The sequence below is a fragment of the Garra rufa genome, chromosome 20 (assembly GCF_049309525.1).
Source record: "Garra rufa chromosome 20, GarRuf1.0, whole genome shotgun sequence".
In the NCBI taxonomy this organism is placed as follows: domain Eukaryota; kingdom Metazoa; phylum Chordata; class Actinopteri; order Cypriniformes; family Cyprinidae; genus Garra; species Garra rufa.
This window is the reverse complement of record NC_133380.1, coordinates 27,396,318-27,422,914: the sequence shown is the minus strand read 5'-3', so window position 1 is coordinate 27,422,914 and position 26,597 is coordinate 27,396,318. Positions and strand designations below refer to the sequence as shown.

Below are 26,597 nucleotides of genomic sequence, written 5' to 3'. Positions count from 1 at the left end.
TATAGATGGGTACCTCAAATGAGTTCAGTATAAAAAAAGTCATCTTTGCATCATGGTGGCACAGAAGCATAATTTAAAATATAGAAAAAGAGAAATGAAACGATACTTAAATATATAAAACTGCCAATAAGTCGTGGCGAGCCAATGCCTTAGTCATTTAACTATTCATTAATGATTGATTTATTCGAGAAAGAAGCGAGTGACTGTGACTTTATGAGTGGGTCATTTTTTTGAATTTAGTTATTCAAAAAGATAGACGTTTGCACACAAATTAAAGCGCCAGAATTTTTTACAACAAAATGCAACATTTAGACCAGCTAGGTCTTCATCTATCTTTATTCTTTGTTTTTCTCTCCTGCACTTCAGCCCAATTTGGGCCCAGTCCATTGTAATTAGTCCTAATGAATATTTAAAATGCTTCTTTCAGTCCGATTAACATCATGAGTTAATAAACAATTGCCCATAAAGCTGTTGATTATCAGTGTTCTGCAGCAAGAATTCACGTATCAAGTGGAAAGGGTCAGAGAAGTGCCCAGGTTGGGTTTGGGAGGAACTGACTGTAAGGATGAATGATGCATACATGAAGGAAGATGAGATCAGGGGCTCGGAAGACTGGGAATGGGCTGGGCTGGGTGGAGCTCAGATCAACTGACCAGCTTCATGTATAAAAGCCTCAGTCTCACATCCTGTTGTGACTCAGCTTTGATCTAAACTACTAGAGACAAAAAGACCAGACGAAGAGGCAGATACATCAGATAAATCATCAAATAAAAGGTTTAAACTACGATTAAAGGCTAAACCATGAGTCACTCTACATTTCGCACCTCTTATCACCGCACTTTTGGGACGCCTGTCTATAGCCCTGTGTCCAGTCGCATAGGGGGCCGTTACATCTCCTCATCTATTCCCACCCGCTCTGTGGACTTCAGGAGCCGCTCCAGTGCTCCGGCCCCCCGTCTCTCTTATGATAAAGTGGATTTCTCACTGGCAGAGGCCGTCAACCAGGAGTTCCTTGCCACACGCAGCAATGAGAAAAGAGAACTACAGGAACTCAATGATCGCTTTGCCAGCTTCATAGAGAAGGTCCGGTATTTAGAGCAGCAGAACTCAAAGCTGATTCTGGAGCTGGGTCAGTATAAGGACCAGCAGCAAGGGCCATCAGGCCGCATCAATGAGTTGTGCCAGCAGGAGATGAGAGAGATGCGCAGACAGCTGGAACTGATGGGCAAAGATCGAGACCAGATGCAGGTGGAGAAAGACAACCTGGCAGAAGATGTGGCCCTGCTCAAACAGAGGTGCGTGTGCTAGCTGGTGGGGTGTGTATACTTGCAAGGGGGATCATACATTACAGATAACAGGTCCTTTAAGAAAATATAGAAAAAGTTTTTACTACATTGTTCAGTTTTATATTATATGCACTGTTTATATTTTAGAAAAATTTCTTAACTTCAAAATTTTTGTTTCTATCCAGTGTATTAATGGATTGTACAAAAAAATTACACATTGTTATCATTTACTCACCTTGATGTTGTTCCTTTGGAATTATAAAGGAAGATATTTTTTTAAAATATTGTAGGCATGAACTTTCATCGTATTGAAAACAGTTGAAACATTCTTCAAAATATCTTCTTTTGTGTTCAGCTGAAGAAAGACAGATTTGAAATAACACAAGGGTGAGTAAATAAAGAGTTTTTCCCCCCGTGTAAACTCTTTGAAAGTAAAAATTAAAATGGCTTTAGTACAAAAATGAATACTGGTAAAGTTAAAAGTTAAATGTGTCAAAGTTTGACATTTCTAATGTCTGTGGTACCCATTTATAACTGCTGTATCATGTTATAACAATACATGTCATATAGGATTAAGCTTTTGTTTAACTGTTGTAATTATAATAATATTCATTTATTAATTAGTTTGGTTACATTGGCATTATGGAGTGTAGGCTACTTTTTATTTTGATACAGAGGACAAATGAAAAGAGCATTGTTTTTTTTTTTTTTTTTTTTTTTTTTGCAGTTATCACTATAGAGGTAATTATGGTTGAAGAAATTAAGATTAGACCTTTAAAAATAATAGTATGTCTGCATTATTACATGGGCGTGGCAGCGAATGAAAGTAACAGAGACAAAGAAACTGCAGCAGGGATCCTCCCATCATCATCATCTTCTTCTATGATGCGGTTTAGACTGTGTCTAATGGATGAGGCATTTAAACTAATGCACCATACACATAGCCTACTGTATTCAGTCTATATGGACGTCATTTCATGCTACTGTCCGTGTAATTTGAAAACAAAAAGACTTCCATAAGAAACTAATACAGATGTGCCTGCTTAAAACTACTTTGACCTCAACACTCCTCGTGAAAATTATGTTTTACGCCCATTTCTCACCAAACACGAAATCAGTGCATGCGCGAATTTGCAGCCTAATTAGATTCAGCAGCAGGTCCGCGTTGCTGTCTCCCGGACAGGGCAGCCCTCAGTATTGATAATAAAAGGATTTCCAGCAGGGGCGTTTTCTTCCTAAATGAATTGAAAACAGAAAGTAAAACAACAAATATTCTAAAAGATCAAGCAATGTGTAAAACACTACTTTTTTTATTAAGCAACATGTTTTAACGTTAATTTATAAATCATAAACATCCCTTTAACGGAGTAGTTCACTTTCAGAACAATAATTTACAGACAATATACTCACCCCCTTGTCATCCAAGCAAACATTTCTGGAAATTTCTCCATATAATGGACTTAATTGAATCTCCAAAATGCCGTTTAAATGCAGTTTCAAATGGCTGTAAACGATCCCAGCCGACGAAGGGTCTTGCCTACCGAAACGTTCGGTCATTTTCTTTCATTTTAAGTCCATTATATGGAGAAATTTCCAGAAATGTTTGCTTGGATGACAAGGGGGTTAGTAAATTATCTGTAAATTGTTGTTCTGAAAGTGAACTACTCCTTTAAAGGAATGTTTATGATTTATAAATTAACGTTAAAACATGTTGCTTTATAAATATGTATATATATATTTATACCTTTTATGCACTGAAACTCGTCTAGCATTAGGGCTTGTAGTGAGCGTTCCCGACTTTTTTTTTTTTTTTTAAATTGCAGTAGAGAACATACAAAACTCCAATGCCAGGGGTAAGTACATTTGAGAGTACAGATACAGGTTACACAATCAGGGAAATATGAGAATGACATAAAGCCACAGTTTTAAGGGCTTTGGAATTGCTGGATGTAAGAAGAATATCAAGGTAGGATTTAAGGTCCTTACAGAAAACAGGAAAGTAGGGCTTAGTACCTTTCCATTTACATTTGTGTAAAAAAAATTTGGCAAGAAAATAAATAAGTTTGTCAAATAATATTGGTCCTTGTCTTCTTTAGAAAAGCTATGACAGCCATATGACAGCATATCTCTCTGTAACCATGATAACACAGGATACATGGGTGGTCTCCAGGGCGGATCAGGGAGCTCAGGTGGCCATGGCGGGTTAGGAAGCTCAGGGGACCATGGCCAGATAAACAGTCCAGGAGACCATGGCGGATCTGGGGGTTCAGGGGACCATGGCCTGATAATCAGTCCAGGAGGCCATGGTGGGTCTGGGAGCTCAGGGGGCCATGGCCGGGTAAACAGTCCGGGAGGCCATGGCGGATCTGGGTGTTCAGGAAGCCATGGCCGAGTAAACAGTCCAGATGGCCATGGCGGATCTAGGGGCTCAGGAAGCCATGGCCGAGTAAACAGTCCAGGTGGCCATGGCCGAGTATACAGTCCAGGTGGCCATGGCCGAGTATACAGTCCCGGAGGCCATGGCCGAGTATACAGTCCCGGAGGCCATGGCCGAGTATACAGTCCAGGTGGCCATGGCCGAGTATACCGTCCAGGTGGCCATGGCTGATCAGGGGAGTAGCCCCCCCCAAAATTTTCTTGGGGGAACCTAGGGTATAGTCCACCCAGGAGAGCACGGAAGGGCACGTAGGATAGAGCTCCGGCTCTGGAGGGCGCGCAGGAGAGAGCTCCGGCTGTGGAGGGCACGCAGGCTCTTGAGGAGCGGGCTCTGGATGGCGCTCTTGAGGAGCGGGTGCTGGACGGCGCTCTTGAGGAGCGGGCTCTGGACAGCGCTCTAGAGGAGCGGGCTCTGGAGGACTGGACGACCCCAGCGGAGACTGGAGGGCTGGGCGTCTCCAGTGGAGACTCTGGAAGGCTGGGCGGAACCAGCGGAGACTCTGGAAGGCTGGGCGGAACCAGCGGAGACTCTGGAAGGCTGGGCGGAACCAGCGGAGACTTTGACTTGGCGGTCGCCATCTTGGGTGCAGACTCAGGCTTGGTGGCCATCTTGGCCGGGGACTCAGGCTTGGCGGCCATCTTGACCAGGAACTCAGGAACGGCGGTCATCTTGACCGGGAACTCAGGCTTGGCAGCCATCTTGGCCGGGAACTCAGGAACGGCGGCCATCTTGGCCACGGATTCAGGCTTGGTGGCCATCTTGGCCGAGGATTCAGGAACGGCGGCCATCTTGGCCGGGAACTCAGGAACGGCCGCCATCTTGGCCGGGAACTCAGGAACGTCCGCCATCTTGGCCGGGAACTCAGGCTTGGCGGCCATCTTGGCCGGGAACTCAGGCTCGGCGGCCATCTTGGCCGGGAATTCAGGAACGGCGGCCATCTTGGCCAGGGATTCAGGCTTGGCGGCTATCTTGCGTGAAGACTCCTGCGTGGCAGCCAACTTGTGTGCAGACTCCGGCGTGGCAGCCATCTTGCGTGCAGAATCTGGCGTGGCGGCCATCTTGTGAACTGGTGTGGCGGCCATTTTGCTTGCAGACTCTGGCATGGCAGCCATCTTGTGAGCTGGCGTGGCGGCCATTTTGTGAGCTGACACTGCGGCGAGATACTGGGCTGAGGACCAACGTGGGGCTTAGGAGGACTTGGGGACACGTGGGAGGCAAGGAGGGGGTGAGGTCGCTGGAGTAATATGCGGAGGGCTCTGGCTGTTGGTGAGACGGGGTGACTGCATGTTTCCAGATGGGAAGAGGATAACCATCCTCCACCATGACTTGGAATGGGGAATCACATAAATCAAGAACAAAATTTACGAAATCTGCTACGGGACGGTAGCAATCATTTGGAGTAATCAACTGGAACAAATAATCATCTTTGAGTCCCATCTGGAAGCATGCGTTGATCATTTTATCACTCCTTCTCACCAGATGGTAAATACTCAGAAACTCCTCCACATATTCTTCCAGCGAACGCTCACCTTGCTGGAGGTTCCATAGCTTGTCCTCAGCCCAGGTCATATTTCTTTGTGTAGGTCCGTCGTTCTGTCACGATCTGGCTGAGTGGAGGAGTGGAGAATGATGAAGAGAACCGGAGTAAATGAAATGAAACAGTTTATTAAAAGTAACACTGAAACTAATACAAAAACAAACCAAAACACGGCGCAAGAGGAGAACATGTAACGTTAACGACGGACAGCTGGGGAGTACTCAGACACAGACTTTATACACAGAAACATGGGCGTGGTCACAAACAAGATGACGAGGGGGAAATACAAATATGGGTAAGAACAAACCAAAAGGACTAAACCAAAAGGGGGAGTACAAGGACTAAACCAAATGACTATGAAACATAGGGGGGAAAACACTTGGGAAACAGAACAGAACAGGACAAGACATAGACAAAATCCTGACAGATTTAGCTTTAAACCTGAAGCTTTAGAAAAAAAATGAATAAGTTTGATAGCAATCGGAATTTGCAATTTATCTTTAAGAAACAAAGTAGTGTCATCGGCTAACTGACTAATAAGTATATACTTATTGGCAACAGTAATACCCTGTAGAACACTACTCGAAAGAGAGGAAGAAAGAAGTTGTGCAGCTATAAGAAATAAATAAGGTGAAACAGGGCAACCCTGACAAACTCCTCTTGACAATTGAAATCTAGGGGAAGTACCAAATTTAAGATTTATAGAACAGTTGGCATTATTGTAGAGAGTTCTTACATACATACAAAATGGATCACCAAATCCAAGTTTTTTGAGAGATAAAAAAATAAATTCATAATTGAGAGAGTCAAACGCTTTGTAGAAATCTAAAAAGAGAATAAAACTGTCATCACTAACTAATTCAGAATAATCTAATAAATCTAGAACTAGTCGGATATTGTTAGCTATGTGTCTTTTTGGTATGAACCCTGATTGAGTCTCATCTATAACAGAGTTTAAAACACTCTTAAGCCTTTTAGCTAAGATCCAAGCCAATATTTTATAATCATTGTTGAGTAGGCAGATAGGTCGCCAATTATCTATCAAGGAAATGTCTTTTTTGGGTTTAGGAATTAAAGTTAGCAAGCCTTGTGTTAAGCTTGGAGGCAGATTTTCTGACTGAATACTTTCTAAAAACATCTCTAGTAGGAATGGGGCTAATTCTTCTGCAAAGCATTTGTAAAATTCAGCCGTAAAGCCATCCGTGCCAGGGGACTTGTTATTTTTAAGGCCATTAATACCGTCAAATATATCAGTAATATTTATAGATTTATCACAGGTAAACTGCTCATCTTTAGATAGAAGATTAATATCCTTTAAGAACTGAAAGAAAAGAGTAGATTCTTTGCAATAATTAGACATATAGAGTTCTGAATAGAAGTTACTACAGAAAGAGGCAATTTCTCTAGGATTATTGGTTAAAGTACCATTAACTTGTAAAGAGTCAATAGTAAGATTCCTAGAATTATGTTTTTCCATTCTAAAAAAGTTCTCCTTGTTCTAACCATTTCCTCCTTGAACGAACATAGGAGCCTTCAGCTTTACGCTTATAAATACTATCTAATTTAGATTGAAGCACGGCAAGTTCTGTTAAGTCAGCTTCTGTTAAGTCTTCCTGAATTTTGCTCTGAAGTGTTACGATCTTTGAAGTGACCTCTTCCTCTTCGTACCTTCTCTGTTTTGCTAAATTGCTGCTGAAATGCCTAACATACAGTCCTATTTCATATTTTAGTAATTCCCAGTTATAACAAAATTTTTTGTCAGACAAAGCTTTGGTCCAATAGTAACGAATCAAAAAGGAAATTCTTTGTTTTAGTTCATCATGCTTAAGCAGAGAGGAGTTCATTTTCCAATAAGAAGCCCTCAAACTAGTTTCTGAGTGTCCTGTGGATAAAGGAGTAGAAAGAAGGATAGTGTGGTGGTCTGTTAAAGGGGAGGGAAGGATTTTAACTGAAACATTAAAGTTTTTAAAGGAGTGTGGTACAAGCAAGTAGTCTAAGCGAGAAAGTCTTGATTGATTTTTGTTACTCCATGTATACGATTTAACTTTTGGAAACATTTCCCTCCAGATATCAATTAAATTGAATTTCTCCATGAATATTTTTAGTTTGGAGTTAAGAGAAGCAGACTGTCTAGGAGGAAATCTTTCAAGATTGTTATCAGGAGCGATATTAAAATCTCCACCAATACAAATTAAAGCATCTGGAAGTGTATTTGACCATAACATAATTTTCCCTCCTATTTCTTCCAATAATAAATCATTTTCTCGGGAGGTATTGTACCCGTAAACGCTAATTAGCAATATAAAAGCATTATTAACACATTACCAGTAAAATAAAGTGCCCCTTAGGATCAATATATTTTTGTAAGACTGAACCAGCAAAACAGTTTTTCATTATTATTACACCAGCAGAATGCTCAGAACCATGAGCCATCCAAACCTCATTGCCCCATTGGTTTTTCCAAAAAGTAGTGTCATTAAGAACAGAGTAAGATTCCTGTAAAAAGCAAAAATCAGTTTTAAAAGATTTAGCATACAAAAATAGCGCTTTACGCTTTACATTATCACGTAACCCCCTGGCATTGAGAGAAACAATTGAAATAGACATAAAAACAGAACAAAGATAATAAACTTTGTAGAACCCTCTAAAGATGAAATTGCATCAGTCGCTGACTAAGAAAGGGAAACGAATCCAAACTTCGGCATAATGCAGTCATTCAAAACTTACTTGTACAAAAAGAGAATTACCAACCACTTAACCAGCCAGGTTTACCCTACTAAGGTGGAAATATTTCAGATCCATTAATGAAGGCACGGGCTCCCACGAAGTGAGCCCTTTTCCCCTCCTTTCGAGCCTTTTCAACAGCGGGCCAAAGCAGCCGTCTTCTTTCTTGATCCGGCGCAATGAGATCCTCCGTGAAACGAAGTTGATTGGTACGAAGAAATTCTGACGTCCTCGCTGCTTTCCACACTCCGTCCCTCGCCACACGTGAAGAAAACTGAATAAGGATGGGATGAGGTCATGAACTATTTTGGAGCCTCCTTCCAATTCGGTGAACAGTGTCGATTTGGTTTGTTAGGATGTGACCTCCCTCAGGGAACGTAGATTCACAAATACGAATGGACTCCGCTCTCACATCTTCTTGCTCCTTCTCAATTACCCCCTGTAAACGTAAATTCCATTGACGGGAATATCTTTCCAAGTCAGTGAGATGTTGTTCACAGGTCCCCATCTTCTTTTCTTCGGTACTTAATCTAGTCTCAAACTGATTGACTTTGCCTTTAATGTCATTTATTTCAGCACATACAAAGTCCACTGTCTTTTTTAATCCTTCAATTTTTAGAAATACGCGACATATCCCTTCTTCTATCCGTGGTCGACTTCATATTTTGAATCTTAAAGTAGGCAGAAAGGTAGAAGTGGATGATTTTACTTAAATGTGACTTGAAAGAATGATATATGTGCCGTTTTGAAAGTTTGTCAGCAGAGCTCAGCAAAAGTCGAGTTAGCAGGAAGCCATCTTGGACTCCCTCAGCATTCCCGACTTTACGTACTCACGTCGAAAGGTCACGCGTGACGTATGCGAAACTACGGACCCAGTGTTTACAAAGCGAACTTGAGAAGAGAGAAGTACAACGCAATCAAATACTCTTTAGCAACAAGGTACAACATAAAGTACAATGATGTCGGACGACTTTGAAGCTGGAGGAGCACATGAGATGGAGTTTTTCACCGTTTCCTACCTTTTTGAGCCGGAATACACAGACGATGAACTAAAACTGCGACAGCCGCAGCGGCGACACAAGCCTCGGGCAGGCCGCGTTAAAACGAGACGAGATGGTGGTGCAAGTGTGGAAAATGCCAGCCATTTCCAGCGGAGCAGGAATCTCAGTGCTGTCACGACTGGACCACATCTGTTCCACTGTTACAAACAATCGGCGAGTCAGGTGATGGGACTGCTTCAAGCATTCGCTGCGTTGCAGAGCACGGTGGACGCAGTACGTAAAGTCGGGAACGCGCACTACAAGCCCTGGTGCTGGACGAGTTTCAGTGCTTAAAAGGTATGTAAAAATATATTTTTCTAAGAAAATGACCGAACGTTTCGGTAGACAAGACCCTTCTTCGTCGGCTGGGATTGTTTACAGCCATTTGAAGCTGCATTTAAACTGCATTTAAAGGCATTTTCAAGATTCAAAAATCGGGGCACCATTTAAGTCCATTATATGGAGAAATTTCCAGATATGTTTATCTAAAAAAAATATAATTTTTTGACAACTGAAGAAAAAAAGACATAAATATCTTGGATGACAGGGGGGTGAATAAATTATCTGTAAACTGTTGTTCTAAAAATGAACTACTCCATTAAGTTTAAAATTATAAATAGATATGAGAAATCAAGTACTCCTCGGGACCTGAGTACACGAAAAGATTAAAAAATTAAAAAAAAAAACTTTAGTCAGTTAACAGAGGCGTTTAAAAATCCTTACAATTCTAAATATATGGACAATTGGGATGCAGTTCAAAAAAACAAAAAGTTACTTACATTTTAACATAATGTCTATTTTGCTCCAACATCTTATAATTATTCAAGTTTCAACTAATTTGTTAATTTGATTCAGTGACTCACTGACTCACTGAGTTTTAGTTGCACATTTAATTTCTTTTTCAATCATTTCATATTTCTATACTCAAAATGTTACATTTAAAACAATGTCATAACATTATTTATGCAGTTGCAATTGTAGTGTAAATGCAACGCCTCTGAGCTAATTATCTGTGCACATATCACTTCAGATGCAGTTTCTATGCCACATTTATACATATATATCGTATTGAAGCGTTCGGTATGAGGCTTTCGGTTCAATACGCATTACAAACCGAAGGATTTATGTAATCTTATTACATTTTTAAAAAATAACAGAGCTTAAAGTGTGTGAAATATAAAGTTCTCAATGCCACTGTGCTCAAAAAGTCAGCCCAAATGATGTAACAGGCAACGTGATGTCTGCCTCTACCATCCCCAAAGAAAAAACACACTTTTCCAGTAGGGTTTAGACGGTGAGGCAGTTCATTAGAGTTTCCCTATTTTCCTTGTTTTTATTCACTGTTGTTTGCTTTTAAATAACTTGTAAATGCCTGTGCGCATTTTACTTTCACTTTCGAATTAGCTGTAATTCGGCGTCAATTGATTGAATTGATAACAACAAAACCATTGTATCAAAACTTATCGAACCCAACCCTTACACCCCTAGATTTTACCCTATTTAACCCTATTATTTGAACTGAATTTATTGATTCAATTTAAGGATTTGACATAAGAAAAGAAAATTGCCTAATGAAAGGTCAAATCCTCCTTGAAATCAACGCTGATATTTTGGGAATTAATAATATGGATGTAATTTGTGCTTGCAAACCCCCCAAGTACCAATGAGGATGAACAGGTATGAGGAAAACAAACAGGTAGGTAATCCTCAGATAAGGGAGACACTGAGTGACGCGTTGTGTGAGAGGGAGACCTCCAATCTTTTAATGTAGAAGATGACAAAGTAATGGAGGTACTCCAAAAACACCTTGTTTATAAATCCCTTGAATACAGACGCTATATGGCAAGACCCAGACAGTGGCGTCACAAAAATGGTGGACCATAAAAGACAAGGTAAGCAAAGGACCTCCATGATGCGGTCGGCCCTGCAGAACCAGAATTGAAATGGTTTCACAGTGAGTAGGAGTAGACTGATGGTTAAATGTGGTGAGTGATGATTACCTTTACAAGTGGCCACTACTGAGTCACTCAATATTGTGTAGATTGTATGCCTGCTGACACAGAGTCAAGGAAATCCATAACTGTGAGAGAAACGTGTGCACTGGCCACTGAGTTCAATACACAAGGGTGCATGGGGCAGAGTTTGAATGGAACGCACTGGAAGACGAGGTCTCAAAGGACGTTCTGAAACAGAGCAAACAGAGTCTACTTTGAAAGACTTTAAAAGGAGTCCACTTGCATAGGCTCCTCTTTTGGTTCTGGAGGACAAGAGTGATCATTGAGACATGAATTCATGTGATTGAAAACCTGGACAAAAAATATGGACAATTAAATTACACACTCAAGGACCATGATGTTGTAGAAGGCCAAGAGACGCGGCTAAAGAGATGATTCCAGGCTCTGTTGGTAGGCCATGAGGAGGGTTGACTAATTCCATCCATAGACAGCAGTCATAGTTCAAAATTGTAGATAGATAGATCAGATTGGTGAAGATGATAGAGTTGCTCAGTGATGGAGAAATCTCCCACTGGATGAACAAATACTTCACAGAAAGAGAAGAGGAATGTATCCAGGAACTGGGTGAAAGAGCCAGTCTGCTCCTAGATGAGTTTGGCCCATTGTAGTTTGCATCTGGAGAGCAGAGAGATGACAAAAACTATTTTTGATCAATCATGAAAATTGCAAAAGGAAACCACTAACTTCTGCTGAGGCAGAGTAGTGAGCTGGAATGAACATAAAACTGGAACTGAGAGAGGTGGAGCTAAGTGGTGAAATACTGGCACCATGGAAGGGAATGAGAAACTGGCACCATGTGCTTTGGAGATGAATGGCAGTGAGTGCTTGACAAAGCTGGTTAATCAGTTCTTCAATAGGATCGCTGGCAGTTGAAGAGAATGTCCCTGTTGAGTTTATGATGATGGAACACAGATGCAAAGACAGAAGATGATCTCAATACCAGATTTTTATTTATGGTGGGGGTAGGAATGCAGGAAAAAACAGGTGAGTAACAGATTCAGTGTAAGACACAAGGAGAGCACTAATCTTGGTATGAACAGTCTTTTCTTTCCAGGAGAAAATTGCTGGAGAGTTACACAAGCAACAAAACAAAGGGTATTTTTTTTTTCTTTTTTTTTTTTTTTAGTATTTTCACATGAATGCACACACAGAAGGTAACTTCTAAAGTTAAGATCAGCAACTCAGGTATATGCATTTATTCTCTTTACTCAGATAAGGACGTTTCTAGATCAAGACATTTTATCCTTTGCCAACATTATCAATAAAGTGGTCTCTGATCGGTTAGATCTCTTAGCACAGATAGTCTCAACTCTCTAACTCGTGCATACATTGGCTCAGATCATCTTTAGACAGTGCTGGCATGTACTGTTTATATTCTGGAGTAGTATTTTTTACTCATACTTTCATCAACAATAGGCCTATGTTTTAATGAATCATGAATTAATGAATTATGCCCATTTTAGCAGCTAGATTTAGTCTGCATTCCTTGAGCGATATATTATGATATGACTACAGCAGAAGTACTGTATAGGCCTCCCTGTATATGTTTGGCTTATCCTATGAATAGATTATTACATTTGCAACTAGAACATTTCACTCAACCGGTACTAATGTAATCTCAGATGCTTTTAAGCAAATCAACTAATCGCTCCTCTGACTCTCTGCCAGATAAAATTTTATATTTATTTTACGACCTTGACTTCAGACACACAGTCTTTAAGGACCCTCTCTCACCCATCCCAATATCAAATAAAAGATGGATTACATTATTTCAACAGCACACTAATGTATAATTATATTTTCTGTTACTCTGGAAAAAGGTATTAAACATTGTCTTTTTATTGATGTAAACTTTTATCTTATTTATGTGCAGGTTAAATGAGGAGATGGAGAAAAGACAGGAAGCAGAGAATAATCTGACTCTCTTTCGTAAGGTAATGTGAAAATTGAAAAGTATCTTACAACATATATTTCCACTGAATGCTGTCTCTGAAATTCATTATTTTCGTCATACAGTAGAAATAAGAAGTCTACACACCTGACACATTGTCTGGGTCTTTGTGTTTTGCTTATTTTTATTTTTATTTTTTTTCTTATAGAGCACTCCAGTGATGACATATTTCATGTAGGCCAACCCTTAAAATTAGCATTACGCTGGTCCCCTAACAATTTTTTTTTTTCACTGGCTTTTGGATTATTTTGACTCAATTTTGATTCATACGTGTTTTATTCATCATGATAATACAAAAATTAAACGTAATAACAATCACAGAAGTAAAAAGCTAAATATAGGCTAAAACAATTCACGAAGGTCTCATGACATTTGAAAGTTTGTGTTGGAATTGCGTGATTTTAAACATAATGCATTTATGAAATTAATCTGTAAAAGTGGACTAATGAATAGATGAGTTTACTTAGTATTTAAGTGAAGATAAATCAGTTTTGGTTTACTCGACGTTGCCACCAAAAGGCCTTTTTTGCTTTATCTGACATTATTTGTACCTTTTTCATTCATTATTCAGCTAAAAATCTTACAGTTAAAAAAAAACATATATTGTTTACATTTTAAAGTATATAAAAACAGATATAACAGCAGTAATAATCTGACTGTCTGTACATGAAGGATGTGGATGATGCTACACTTGCACGTCTGGAACTGGAGAGGAAGATTGAGTCCCTGATGGATGAGATTGAGTTCCTCAAGAAGATGCATGATGAGGTGAGACACAAATATATATATATATATATATATATATATATATATATATATATATATATATATATATATATAAATGAATTACAGAATGCGAAAACCAAATACCTGCTTAGGCTGAAAAAAATATGGTCTAGAAATTATTTTTACTATGCGAGTAAATTAATTATGAAGTAAAACACATTGAATTAAACCTGAAATTTTGAAGTTGAAAATGAAATAGTATTTAATTTATGTTGTCTTTGTGTGCTGCTTAATTTAAAAAAAAAAAAAAAAAACTGAAAAACGTTTAAAAAGATATTTACAGATATTCTACAGATATTTATCACATGCTTTTTTTTTTTTTACCATTTACTGTCAAAAATAATATTGTTCCTCAGTTTGTAAGCCCAAGCAACAATTTCATTACAGTAATGTGCTTACTGTGCAAAAGGAGTCTATAGGGCAAGGTATTGCCCGAAGAAAAACATTAAAACACACACTATTTCAAAAGTATAACCACAACATTTAAACACAAAGGCTTAGTCAGCCAAGTCATTGAGTTGGCAGCCTCACTTAGGACTGCCCTCACCTACTTATTTTTTTAATATATATATATATATATATATATATATATCAGGTTCATTTTATTAACTGTTACAATCCATTTTTTTTTGTCTGTTACAATACTCTCCCACCTAGGGAAAAAAAAGCATATAAAATCAGCCAAATGTTCATCAAATGTTTATGTGTGGGTTAATAGCACTGCGTATAAAAAAGATCAGGTTGATATCCACAAATGTTATTTTATCCCAAAGCTTAATTGTCACTATATACTTTATAAGGAAAGTTTTTAAGGATAGTATATAAAACACATGCTGATGCATTACCTCAAAGAAGCCAGTATTTGTGGGAAAAACAAAACTACAAGCCAACTATACTTAAAATACTGTAAGGGATAGTTTACCCAAAAAATAAAAATTCTGTCATCCTTTGCTCACCATGAAGTTGTTTCAACCCTGTATGGAAAAGAAGATATTTTGAAGAATGTGGGTAACCAAGCAATTTCTAGTCCACAATGACTTCCATAGTATTTTTTCCCCATACACTTTCAAAATATCTTTTATGACAGAATTTTCATTTTTGGGTAAACTATTCCTTTAATGGCACTTAGAAAGTAAATTTGGATCAAAAGGCTAAATATAGGCCCAATATATCTTTCTGTTAAATTATCTGTATAAACTAACAATACTTACATATAAATTTGAGTAAATGTACTTGAGTGTCTTTTTGTAGGTTTACCACAGGTTTTTTACAATTTACTTATAAATCGAAAACCCCCATTATAAAACCCCATCAAAGGAAGCAGCGGCAAATTACTTGCTATTAAACCTAAACTGTGTTTTAATGTCACTAATGAAAGGTGTATGTTCTTCAAATCATGCTTGCAAAAAACAAAACAAAACAAAACAAAACAAAACAAAACAAAACAAAACAAAACAAAACAAACAAAACAGCAACACACAAGCATTAAAAATAACTGTATATTTTAAATGTAGGAAATTCAGGATGTACAGGTGAGTGTTCAGAGTCAGCAGATGAAGATGGAGGTGATGGAGACATCCACTCGCCCTGATCTGACAGCAGCACTTCGAGACATTAGAGCCCAGTATGAGAATATCGCCACCAAAAACATGCATGAATCTGAGGAGTGGTACAAGTCCAAGGTGAGTGACTTCATATAAACACAGTATGGGGGTATTACTGATAAAATACTGGTTAAACATACTGATCATCTTTGTGTTTTCTCTGTTAGTTTGCTGACCTGACTGATTCAGCTAAGCGCAATGCTGAGGCCGTGAGACAAGCTAAGCAAGAGACCAATGACCTGAGGAGACAAATTCAATCCCAGAACTGCGATATCGATGCTCTCAAGAGCACTGTAAATACATATAATTAAATATTTCTAGCATCTTTTTTTCAACCTGCCTAAAGCTTTGTATAAAAACAGAAACTGATTTGCGTGGTTCATTGATTATGCAATATTAGAAATCTAAGCTGTCAAGTTGATGAAAATTCAAGTTTTATATATTTCTGTAGTCATTAAAGCTTTATATAATACAATATAAATGTATGATATTCCCTTTAGATAGCTAAACATTTGTGTGTGTTTGTGATGGTAGAATGAGGCTCTGCTGAGGCAGATGAGAGAAATGGAAGAGCAGTTTGCTGCAGAGGCTGGAAACTATCAAGAAACTGTGGCTCGCCTAGAAGACGAGATACGCCACCTGAAGGAGGAGATGTCACGCCACCTGCGGGAATACCAGGATCTGCTCAACGTTAAGATGGCCCTAGATATTGAGATTGCCACCTATAGGAAACTTCTCGAGGGAGAGGAAAACCGGTAAGTGTGAGGCCATTGAGCCACTTTAACAAGTTTCTGATTGTGTAAAGTACTTTGTTTTACGTTTATAACTCTTGTAAATTGTGCCTTTCAGAATTGTGGTTCCTATGATGAAAATGTCTTCGATGGGTGGACACAGTGGTGGTGAGTCTATCATAACATATAAGATAAAGTCCAGGGGTATTTTTTTAAATTATTATTATTTCACCCTAAAAATAAAAAGAACATTTTACAATTAAAAAAAAAAATAAAATAAAAAATGGAATGGTTAAAGGTGTTCAAGGAATGGTTTAAAATAAGGGTTTTAGAATCACACACAAAGACCAGCCAAGCAAACTATATTAATATTAGTGTTTAAAGGGGTCCTATTATGCTCTTTTACTAAGTCTTTATTTTGTTTTGGGGGTGCACTAGAACATGCTCTCATACTTGGTGGTTCGAAAAACGCATTGTTTTTTGCATTATTTACATTATTACAATAGCTTTCTCCCCAGCCTGGCACAAATGGCTCGATTAGTTCCGGGCTTGATGATGGCCCGCCTTCCGAAAAACGAAATGTGTTGTGATTGGTTAGCAGTACCACTGTGTTGTGATTGGTGAACAGCTTAGACGCCGTTTCAGTCTTGCCACGCCCCTTCCCAAAGCAGCAAGTTCCATGTACAACTGTTAGCGCAAGCTAGATTAAAATGATTCTTAAGTTTTAAATATGGATATTTTTCTTACAAAACACATCAGTTCGCTACAGGAGGCTTCTATTGACCCCCATGGAGCCATGTGAGGCACTTTTTATTATGGATCAATGCACTTTATTGGAGCTTGAGAGTGTCAGGATAATTGCATTCGTCTGAAAGAAGGAAGTCATATACACCTAGAATGCATGGAGGGTGAGTAAATAATACGCTACAGTAGTGTTGGTCTTATTGTCAGCCTGCAAGATCACCGATACATGATATTATCATTATTGTGCTAATTTATTTAATTATTTACATGCCTGAAACCAGCTCCAGCGTAAGGCTAGTGAAGCTGTCTACACTGTATGATGAATAAATCTCTTACCCTACACTGTACATCTACGGCTGTTTACATCAGCCGTGGCTCCGCGTGTATTTCGACCCTCTATACCGCACAGGTCAATGGTGTGGCTCTGACACAGTGACCAGAGCAGTTCGCGGGCACTTGAGTCAATGCTTGTGTTTACACCAGCCGCCCTGCGGCTTGCTGGAGCATCCCAGAAGCGGCTGTCCATGCTACATTGCTAAATTTAGGCTAATCCCCCACCTCGTCCCTCCCCACCTGCCAACGATTCGAATTTCCGTTGGCGGGATATATTTGAATGATATTCTGAACATGGAACATCTGAACATTGGAAAACAAATGCTGTAGTCCCAAGGAGCCATTTGTTGTAGAAAAGGGATTTAAAAAACAAAACAAAATACCTCCCTTTGGAGTGGACTTTGAGATTTGTAACTTTGTAGATGTTTTTTATGCCCAAACATATGCATCACACACTGACTAAAATTCAAAAAGTGAAAAAGCATAATAGGACCCCTTTAAGTTAAATTTTGCCTTTGCTTATTCAATGTCATTTGTGTTTTGATGTTTATTAATGATTTAGGCTTGGTACAACAATAACAGTATAGAATTTAATATCGGTTTAAAGTCAAGTCAAGTCAAGTCACCTTTATTTATATAGCGCTTTTAACAATACAGATTGTGTCAAAGCAACTGCACAGTATTTAAACAGAACAATAGTGTGTAAGTAACGCATTATTGTAAATAATCAATTTTCAGTTAAAGGCAGTTCATCAATTAATTCAGTGATATCATCGTCAGTTCAGTTCAAATAGTATACGATATCGCTGGAAAGTGTCCCCAACTAAGCAAGCCAGAGGCGACAGCGGCAAGGAACCAAAACTCCACAGGTGACAGAGATGGAGAAAAAAACCTTGGGAGAAACCAGGCTCAGTCGGGGGACCAGTTCTCCTCTGGCCAGACGAAACCAGCAGTTTGTACCAATGTCTGATTGTAGAGAACTCATCAGGATCCTGTGGTGTAGCGCCGATGGCCGTCTAGGTTGGCGAGGTCTTTAGTGATGATCCGTCTCTGGAGCTCATCTGGTTGACATCCATGGCTATTGAAGTCATCTCCAGGTGGTGATCCATGATCTAAGCTGGGTGCGGATTGGATCCGGGGGACTGCAGTGACCATCTGATCCGGATACAGGCTGGGTCTGGTGGCTACGGTGACCTCGGAATAAGAATGAAACAGACTAATATTAGCGTAGATGCCATTCTTTTTACGATGCAACGAGTGCATCAGATGTTATGGGAGGTGTTTTCGGTTCCGGCTGACCTAATTAATGCAGCCTAACAATCCTTTAACGGATTTGAATTATAGGAATGTGTTAATGTTTTATGTGTAAGCCAGGTTAAAGAGATGTGTCTTTAATCTAGATTTAAACTGACAGAGTGTGTCTGCCTCCCGAACAGTGTTAGGTAGATTGTTCCAGAGTTTAGGCGCTAGATAAGAAAATGATCTGCCACCGGCAGTTGATTTTGATATTCTAGGTATTATCAAATTGCCAGAATTTTGAGAACGCAGCGTACGTGAGGGACTATAATGCGATAGAAGCTCGCTCAAATACTGAGGAGCTAAACCATTGAGGGCTTTATAAGTAATTAACAAGATTTTAAAATCTATACGATGTTTTATAGGGTGCCAATGCAGTGCTGACAGAACCGGGCTAATATGGTCATACTTTCTAGTTCTAGAAAGAACTCTAGCTGCTGCATTTTGGACCAGCTGGAGTTTGTTTATTAAGCGTGCAGAACAGCCACCCAATAAAGCATTACAATAATCTACCCTTGAGGTCATGAACGCATGAATTAATGTTTCAGCATTTGACATTGATAGCATAGGTCATAATTTCAATATATTTTTAAGATGGAAAAATGCGGTTTTGCAAATGCTAGAAATGTGGCTTTCAAAGGAGAGATTGCTATCGAATAGGACGCCTAGGTTCCTAACTGATGACGACGAATTTACAGAGCAGCCATCTAGTATTAGACTGTGTTTTAGGTCATTACTTGTGGAGGTTTTAGGTCCAATAATTAACACCTCTGTTTTTTCAGGATTTAACAGTAAGAAGTTATTCGCCATCCAGTTTTTAATATCAGCTATGCATTCTGTTAGTTTATCGAATTGATATGTTTTGCCGGGCTGCGAAGAAATATAGAGCTGAGTATCATCAGCGTAACAATGAAAGCTAACACCATGTTTCCTGATGATATCTCCCAAGGGTAACATGTAAAGCGTAAAAAGTAATGGCCCTAATACTGAGCCTTGAGGTACTCCATACTGCACCTGCGATTTAAATGATACCTCTTCATTTATTGCCACAAACTGATGACGGTCAGATAAGTACGATTCGAACCAAGCCAGTGCACTACCATTAATGCCTACATAATTTTCAAGTCTATTTAAAAGAATGTTGTGGTCAATAGTATCAAACGCAGCACTAAGATCCAGTAGCACTAATAGGGAAATGCAACCAGGATCGGTTGACAAGAGCAGGTCATTTGTAACTCTAATAAGAGCAGTCTCAGTACTATGATATGGTCTAAAACCTGACTGGAAATCCTCACAGATACCATTTTTCTGTAAGAAGGAGCATAATTGTGAGGATACTACCTTTTCTAGTATCTCTTTGACAGAAAAGGGAGATTCGAAATTGGTCTTTAGTTAATTAATTCAGTGGGGTCAAGTTGTGGTTTTTTAATGAGTGGCTTAATAACAGCCAGTTTGAAGGTTTTGGGGACATATCCTAATGATAGTGACGAATTAATAATATTCAGAAGAGGATCTATGACTTATGGAAGTACCTCCTTTAGTAGCTTAGATGGAATAGGGTCTAACATGCATGTTGTAGGTTTAGATGATTTAACAATTTTATACAATTCTTCCTCTCCTATAATAGAGAATGAGTGGAATTGTTCCTCAGGAGATCTACAACGCATTATCTGATGCGATACTGTAGCGGGCGGCTGTATGGTTACAATTTTATCTCTAATAGTGTCTATGTTGGAGGTAAAGTACTTCATAAAGTCATTACTGCTGTGCTGTTGGGAAATGTCTGCACCTGTTTCTGCTATATTTTTCGTTAATTTAACCACAGTATTGAACAAATACCTAGGGTTATGTTTGTTTTCTTCTAAGAGAGACGAAAAGTAATCCGATCTGGCAGTTTTTAATGCTTTTCTATAAGATAAGTTACATTCACGCCAAGCAGTACGAAAAACCTCTAGTTTTGTTTTCCTCCAGCTGCGTTCCATTTTTCGTGCTTTTCTCTTTAGGACGCGAGTGTGATCGTTATACCACGGTGTTACACTGTTTTTCTTAATCTTTTTTAAGCGCACTGGAGCAACTGTATCTAAAGTGCTAGAAAAGAGAGATTCCATAGTTTCTATTACATCATCAAGTTTTTCTGAGCTATTGGATATGCTGAGGAATTCAGGTAATTCAGGAAGATTACTTACAAAGCAGTCTTTTGTAGTAGAAGTGATGGTTCTGCCGTACTTGTAGCAAGGAGTTGAATTTACAGTTTTAGCTATCTGGAGTATACAAGAGACTAGATAATGATCTGAGATATCATCGCTTTGCTGCAGAATTTCAACACCATTAACATCAATTCCATGTGACAGTATTAAATCTAGAGTATGATTTCGGCAATGAGTAGGACCTGACACGTGTTGTCTAACCCCAATAGAGTTCAAAATATCTATAAATGCTGTTCCTAATGCATCTTTTTCATTATCAACATGGATGTTAAAATCACCCACTATTAAGACTTTATCTGCGGCCAACACCAACTCGGATAGAAAATCAGCAAATTCTTTAATAAAGTCTGTATGGTGCCCTGGTGGCCTGTAAACTGTAGCTAGTACAAACGTCACGGCGGATTTATCATTAGCACTTGTTTCTCTGGATAATGCTATATGAAGCACCATTACTTCAAACAAGTTATATTTGAAGCCCTTTCTCTGAGAGACATTGAGAATATTGCTATAAATAGTAGAAACACCTCCCCCTTTACCTTTTAGACGCGGTTCATGTTTATAACAGTAATCTTGGGGGGTGGACTCGTTTAAAATAATGTAATCGTCTGGTTTTAGCCTGGTTTTTAGCCAGGTTTCATAAGCACATCTAGCTTATGATCAGTGATCATATCATTTACAAAAAGTGCTTTCGTAGAAAGGGACCTGATATTCAATAAGCCAAGCTTTATCAATTGTTTCTCTGTATTATATATATTTTTTATTTGTTGAACATCAATTAAATTGTTAGTCTTGATTTGATTCAGGCGTTTTTTGTATTTTCTTGCTCGGGGAACAGACACAGTCTCTATAGTGTGATATCTAGGTGAAAGGGTCTCTATGTGCTGAGAATTAACTGATTTCTGTGACGTGAGGCGGCTAACAGACGGTCGGTTTAGCCAGTCTGTCTGCTTCCTGACCTGGGCCCCAGTTAGTCAAGTGCAAACGCTAAGACTATGTGCCATATCTCTAGATAGGAGAGATGCTCCACATCCGGAGGGATGAAGACCATCTCTTTTCAACAGGTCAGGTCTGCCCCAGAAACTCGTCCAATTGTCTATGAAACCTATGTTATTTCGTGGGCACCACTTTGACATCCAGCCGTTTAATGATGACAATCTACTGTGTATCTCGTCACCACGGTAAGCAGGGAGGGGACCAGAGCATATTACAGTGTCTGACATCGTACTTGCAAGTTCACACACCTCTTTAACATTATCTTTAGTGATCTCCAACTGGCGAAATCGAACATCATTAGTGCCGACGTGAATAACAATCTTACTGAATTTACGTTTAGCATTAGCCAGCACTTTTAAATTTGCCAAGATGTCAGGCGCTCTGGCTCCCGGTAAACACTGGACTATGGTGGCTGGAGTCTCTATTTTCACGTTCCGTACAATAGAATCGCCAGTTACAAGAGCACTTTCATCAGGTTTCTCAGTGGGTGCTTCACTGAGTGGGGAGAACCTGTTTGATGTTCTGATCGGGACGGAAGAGCGGTGTTTTGACCCGCGACTATGCCGTCTCACAGTCACCCAGTTGCCCTGCTGCACGGGCGTTGTTACCGGAACCAAACAATGTACAGGGCTTTCTGAGCTAGACGCATCCAAAACCGTATCTAAGGCCCTCACATTCTTACTATCCTCTATTAAAGTTTGGATGCGTGATTCTAGTTCTGAAATCTTCTCTGTCAGCCTGAGTATATTCCTGCATTTATCACATGTATAAGGCTCACTGCTGACAGAGATAGATAAGCTATACATGTGGCAAGCAGTGCAGACAACAATTGTAGGAGAAGAAGCCATTACTCACCGTGATTGTGGAATGTTTCCAACTTACAACTGTTGTTGTTTGAATTCCTGAAAAAACGGAATGGAACTGGCTAAAGGAGTACTAACGATATTAAACACGAGAGAAAAAAATGTGAATGGAACGCAGATGACAAGCTAACCGGCTAACGCAATGCTAAAGATAGTAAACAAGAGTTAAAAGCGTGAATGGAGTGCGAGTGGCAAGTTAACTGGCTAATGGAATGCTAACGTGCTGCACTCGTGATTATAGAATAAGGCGAATGATCAAATTAGTCAGATTAGTTTGATGGATAAAATCAGAAATTAAGTTAAGCTATATCTATCAATTTAAAACGGCAGAATTAACAATAAGATAGAGAATCCAACAGAAAAACGAAGCTGCAGGGAGCAACAAACACAGACCACTCTGCAGCAAGGCAAACAGGAAGCAGGGAAACAGCGAAACAGCGGGAAACATAATGTGGGAAACATAATGAATTTTGACAACACTTCTTAAAATAAACAATATGATTTTTTTTGTTTAAAATCAAGCTGCCTTAACTTGTAACACACATTACCTTATAGCATTACCTAGCGTCCAACCATAAACGCAATAAGAATTCAACTTTTTCAAATTTTTCAGAATCTTTTGTAATTTTTTACATCAAAGTAGTACAAGATCATATTTTAATGTATGTGAAATCAAATAAACAAGAGGTAATTCAAAAGTAATTTAAAATGTAATCAAAAGTTTAAGTTTTGAAGTTTAAGATAAGATTGCTTATAATTATAACACTGGAATTGTATGTTGGGTGAACTATTCCTTTGTGTGTGAAAGGTCAAATTTCCTTTTATTAGCTGAAACTGAATCTGTTCCAAGAAACAGAAGTTAACTTTGATTGCTACTGTAGTTGCTTGATGATAATAATGACAACAATGGACAGATACAAGGGTAAAACAATTGTTTCAATGTCTCCACTCTTTATTATAATCATATTCTTTTACAAAACAATACATGTGTCAATCTGTAAAAAAAAAAAATCTCTCCACTACTAAACCATGTGTTTTACTCCACATTTGCTGTGTGATGTCTTTAAACAGATTACGGACAGTTTTATGATACTGGACCTGGAAAGAAAGTCTTAATCAAGACCGTTGAGATTCGTGATGGAGAGGTGAGACACTTTACCATCAGATGTACACTCTTAAAAATAAAGGTGCTTTAAAAGGTTCTTCACAGCGATGCCATAGAAGAACCATTTTTGGTTCCACAAAGAACAATTCAGTCAAAGGTTCTTTAAAGAACCATCTCTTTCCTACCCTTTTAATAATTTGAAGAACCTTCTTTCACCACAAAGACCCTTTGTGAAACAGAAAGGTTCTTCAGATGTTAAAGGTTGTTTATGGAACCATTTAGACAAAAAACGTTCTTCTATGGCATTGTGAAGCACCTTTATTTTTAAGAGTGTAGTGATTGCAGTCTTATAGCTCATTTAACAAAAAAAATGGCCAATGAAAAACACTGTATAACAGACTATTTTCTTATTTCAAATGTATATATGTAATATATGTAGCATATGTCTGATTTATTTTTTTGTTCATTGATCAGGTGGTGAAGGAATCTACAAAGGAAAAGAGCAGAGATGAGAAAAAAGATGGTCAAGGAGTATCTGACAAAGATTAGAGCGTGCAGTTAAATCAATGCTTGATGAGTTACTAATTGTGTGTTGCAATTTTAAAGGGACTGTAATGGTGAAATTTAGGCACACATGCTGTTTACAATGTTGCTAGTAGTGTAGTGAATAATCAGCAAATATTTGACTTAGTATTGTCTATATGATGGTGCTATTACTATATATGTGAGCGTAAAATTACAATGCCTTAACTAATAAATCATGTATGCAGATCCAAATAAAGTCACTAACTGGATGTCCAATAAACAAACACACTTACAGACATCAAAAACAATGTTTCAGAGGTTTGCATCAATATAATCTTTAAAAAAAAAAGTGAATGAGAGCCAGGTACAGCTTGTTAGGAGGTCATTAGCTTGTTTGGAGAGAGCTCCATGAACTCTGAGTGTGTCAGATAAGACAAACAAAATGTGCATTGCTTTGGTTCCTCAGAAACAGAAATGACAAATTAGTCTGAGGTATTTTTTTAACCATTGATTTATAACTTTAAGTTTAAACTTGGTTAGTAACAAAAATATTTTTTAAAAACACAAATTTTCCCCAATGATTTTGCTGCCTAAATTATTTGTTGTTTTACAGTGAAAAATCCACCAATACTTACAACAGATTTATTTATTTATGTAATTAGTACTAATTGACAGTATTTTTTCTGTATCTACAAGTAATTGTAAGTTGTATATACAGAATAAATATTTAAAAATACAATTTTAAAAATATTTTACTTTTTAAAGATTTATTTTTGAGTGTATGAACTTTAAGTATACTTTAAGTTATACTTCAGTATAGTAATTTCTGTCTGTTGTCCCTGTGATGTTTCCCCCTCCTCTGCACAGCCTCCAGATCTCCAGTGGCTGAATGGGAGGAACAAATTAGGACTTCTCTCCTGTCCTTCCTTTCTACAAACAGAAGTTGGTTGTCACTTCTTATGCTTTCAAAAATGCTTGTTGAGGATGGTTTGTTGAAAGACAACTCTGTAGCTCCTGATACCAAAGACCCAGATGTTTTTTTCATGGAAGCCCCTAAATAGCATTGGGCCAGTGTAGAAATTATCTAGTTTTTAGCTTGTAATCTAGTAATAGCTATACAGGCTAAAAACTAGATAATTTCTACAGGGGACAATCAAAATTAATAGTAAGAAGATATTAAAGCAGACAGTCCAACCAGATAAAGAGCATCATAAGCTTTGGGAAGGGGCAAGGCCAAAATAACAAAACAAATCTAAGTGATATTAAATATTAATCTAAAATTCAGATAATAAAAGTGGCATATCTCAGGAGCTATTTCAATCCTGGCATTTTTTTCTCCTTCACTGCTTGAGGAATCTTGCCTCTCTTTACTTGGACTGGAACTCAAGAGTATTATCCTCTTGTACCCCCACTTTGTACTTCAGCAACACTCTTTGGTCAAGTAGAGTAAATGTTTTGAGAGGGTTTGCATACCTTTTAAAGTTTGAAGTTTGCCCAGTAAGGAAGTTTGGCTTGGATCCAGGAGACGCACACTGAGTCCTGCACTCTCAACAATAAAAGCCTTAATGTCACCACTTCCTATACTGGTGCTATCTATCAGCTCAGGAATCACATGCAAGTTGATTGGGCTGCCACTAAACTTCAGTAAGAGCTTCAATATTTTTTCTCCACACTGGCCCTCAGATTTTGTTCGTCCAGTTTCAACATCTTTGAATTCAAACAAAACCTAGATAAATTCTTAACTGCAAACATCAGCCTCAAAATATTAACGACTTGGAGAGGATCTGCAAAGAGGAGTGGGACAAAATCCCTCATGAGATGTGTGCAAACCTGGTGGCAAACTACAAGGCACGTCTGACCTCTGTGATTGCTAACAAGGGGTTTGACCACCAAGTACTAAGTCATGTTTTGTGAAGGGGTCAAATAATTATTTCACTCATTAAAATGCAATCAATTTATAACTTTTAAATGCGTTTCTGGAGTTTTTGTTATTCGGTCATTGTTCAAATAAAATTATATACTGATAATTTCTTTGTCAGTGGGCAAATGCACAAAATAAACAGGAGATCAAATATTTTTTTTCCTCAGTGTACCTGCTTCCTCTAAGGATGTCAAAAGGATTTCTGCAAGATATGTGGAGTTCATAAACTGATAATTTTCTGCTGTGATATAAAAAGAACTGTGTCATCTAAAATTAAACTATTTCCATGCAGGACAACACACTACAGTACATAATCACCTTGTAGCTTGTGGTTTAAAAGAGAATGCACATTGAGAAAAATTAGTGGAGTGGTCAGGATGTTGTGCACTAACATGAGCATCAAAAAAATAAAATAAATAAATAAATAATCCACTTATCAATCAATTCAAAAGTATTGTTACAGCCCTAGCACCTATAGCAGGTACACCTTCCCTATTTC

At 38.4% G+C, this 26,597-nt stretch overlaps 2 protein-coding genes across 2 annotated transcripts; one reads left to right on the top strand and one right to left on the bottom strand.

Moving 5' to 3' along the window:
• The first annotated feature begins 703 nt into the window (after positions 1 to 703).
• On the top strand, positions 704 to 25,184 carry prph (peripherin). The gene is made up of 9 exons (XM_073825930.1): positions 704 to 1,295; positions 12,913 to 12,973; positions 13,663 to 13,758; positions 15,291 to 15,458; positions 15,548 to 15,673; positions 15,915 to 16,135; positions 16,230 to 16,279; positions 23,619 to 23,692; positions 24,127 to 25,184. Exons 1-9 carry the CDS (start codon positions 802 to 804, stop codon positions 24,199 to 24,201), a joined length of 1,365 nt encoding a protein of 454 aa, XP_073682031.1. The 5' UTR covers positions 704 to 801; the 3' UTR covers positions 24,202 to 25,184.
• LOC141294267 (uncharacterized) lies at positions 21,549 to 23,534 on the bottom strand. Its single transcript, XM_073826345.1, has 2 exons — positions 23,523 to 23,534; positions 21,549 to 22,271 (listed from the first exon to the last, which is right to left on the bottom strand). Exons 1-2 carry the CDS (start codon positions 23,532 to 23,534, stop codon positions 21,663 to 21,665), a joined length of 621 nt encoding a protein of 206 aa, XP_073682446.1. The 3' UTR covers positions 21,549 to 21,662.
• Positions 25,185 to 26,597: the final 1,413 nt, after the last annotated feature.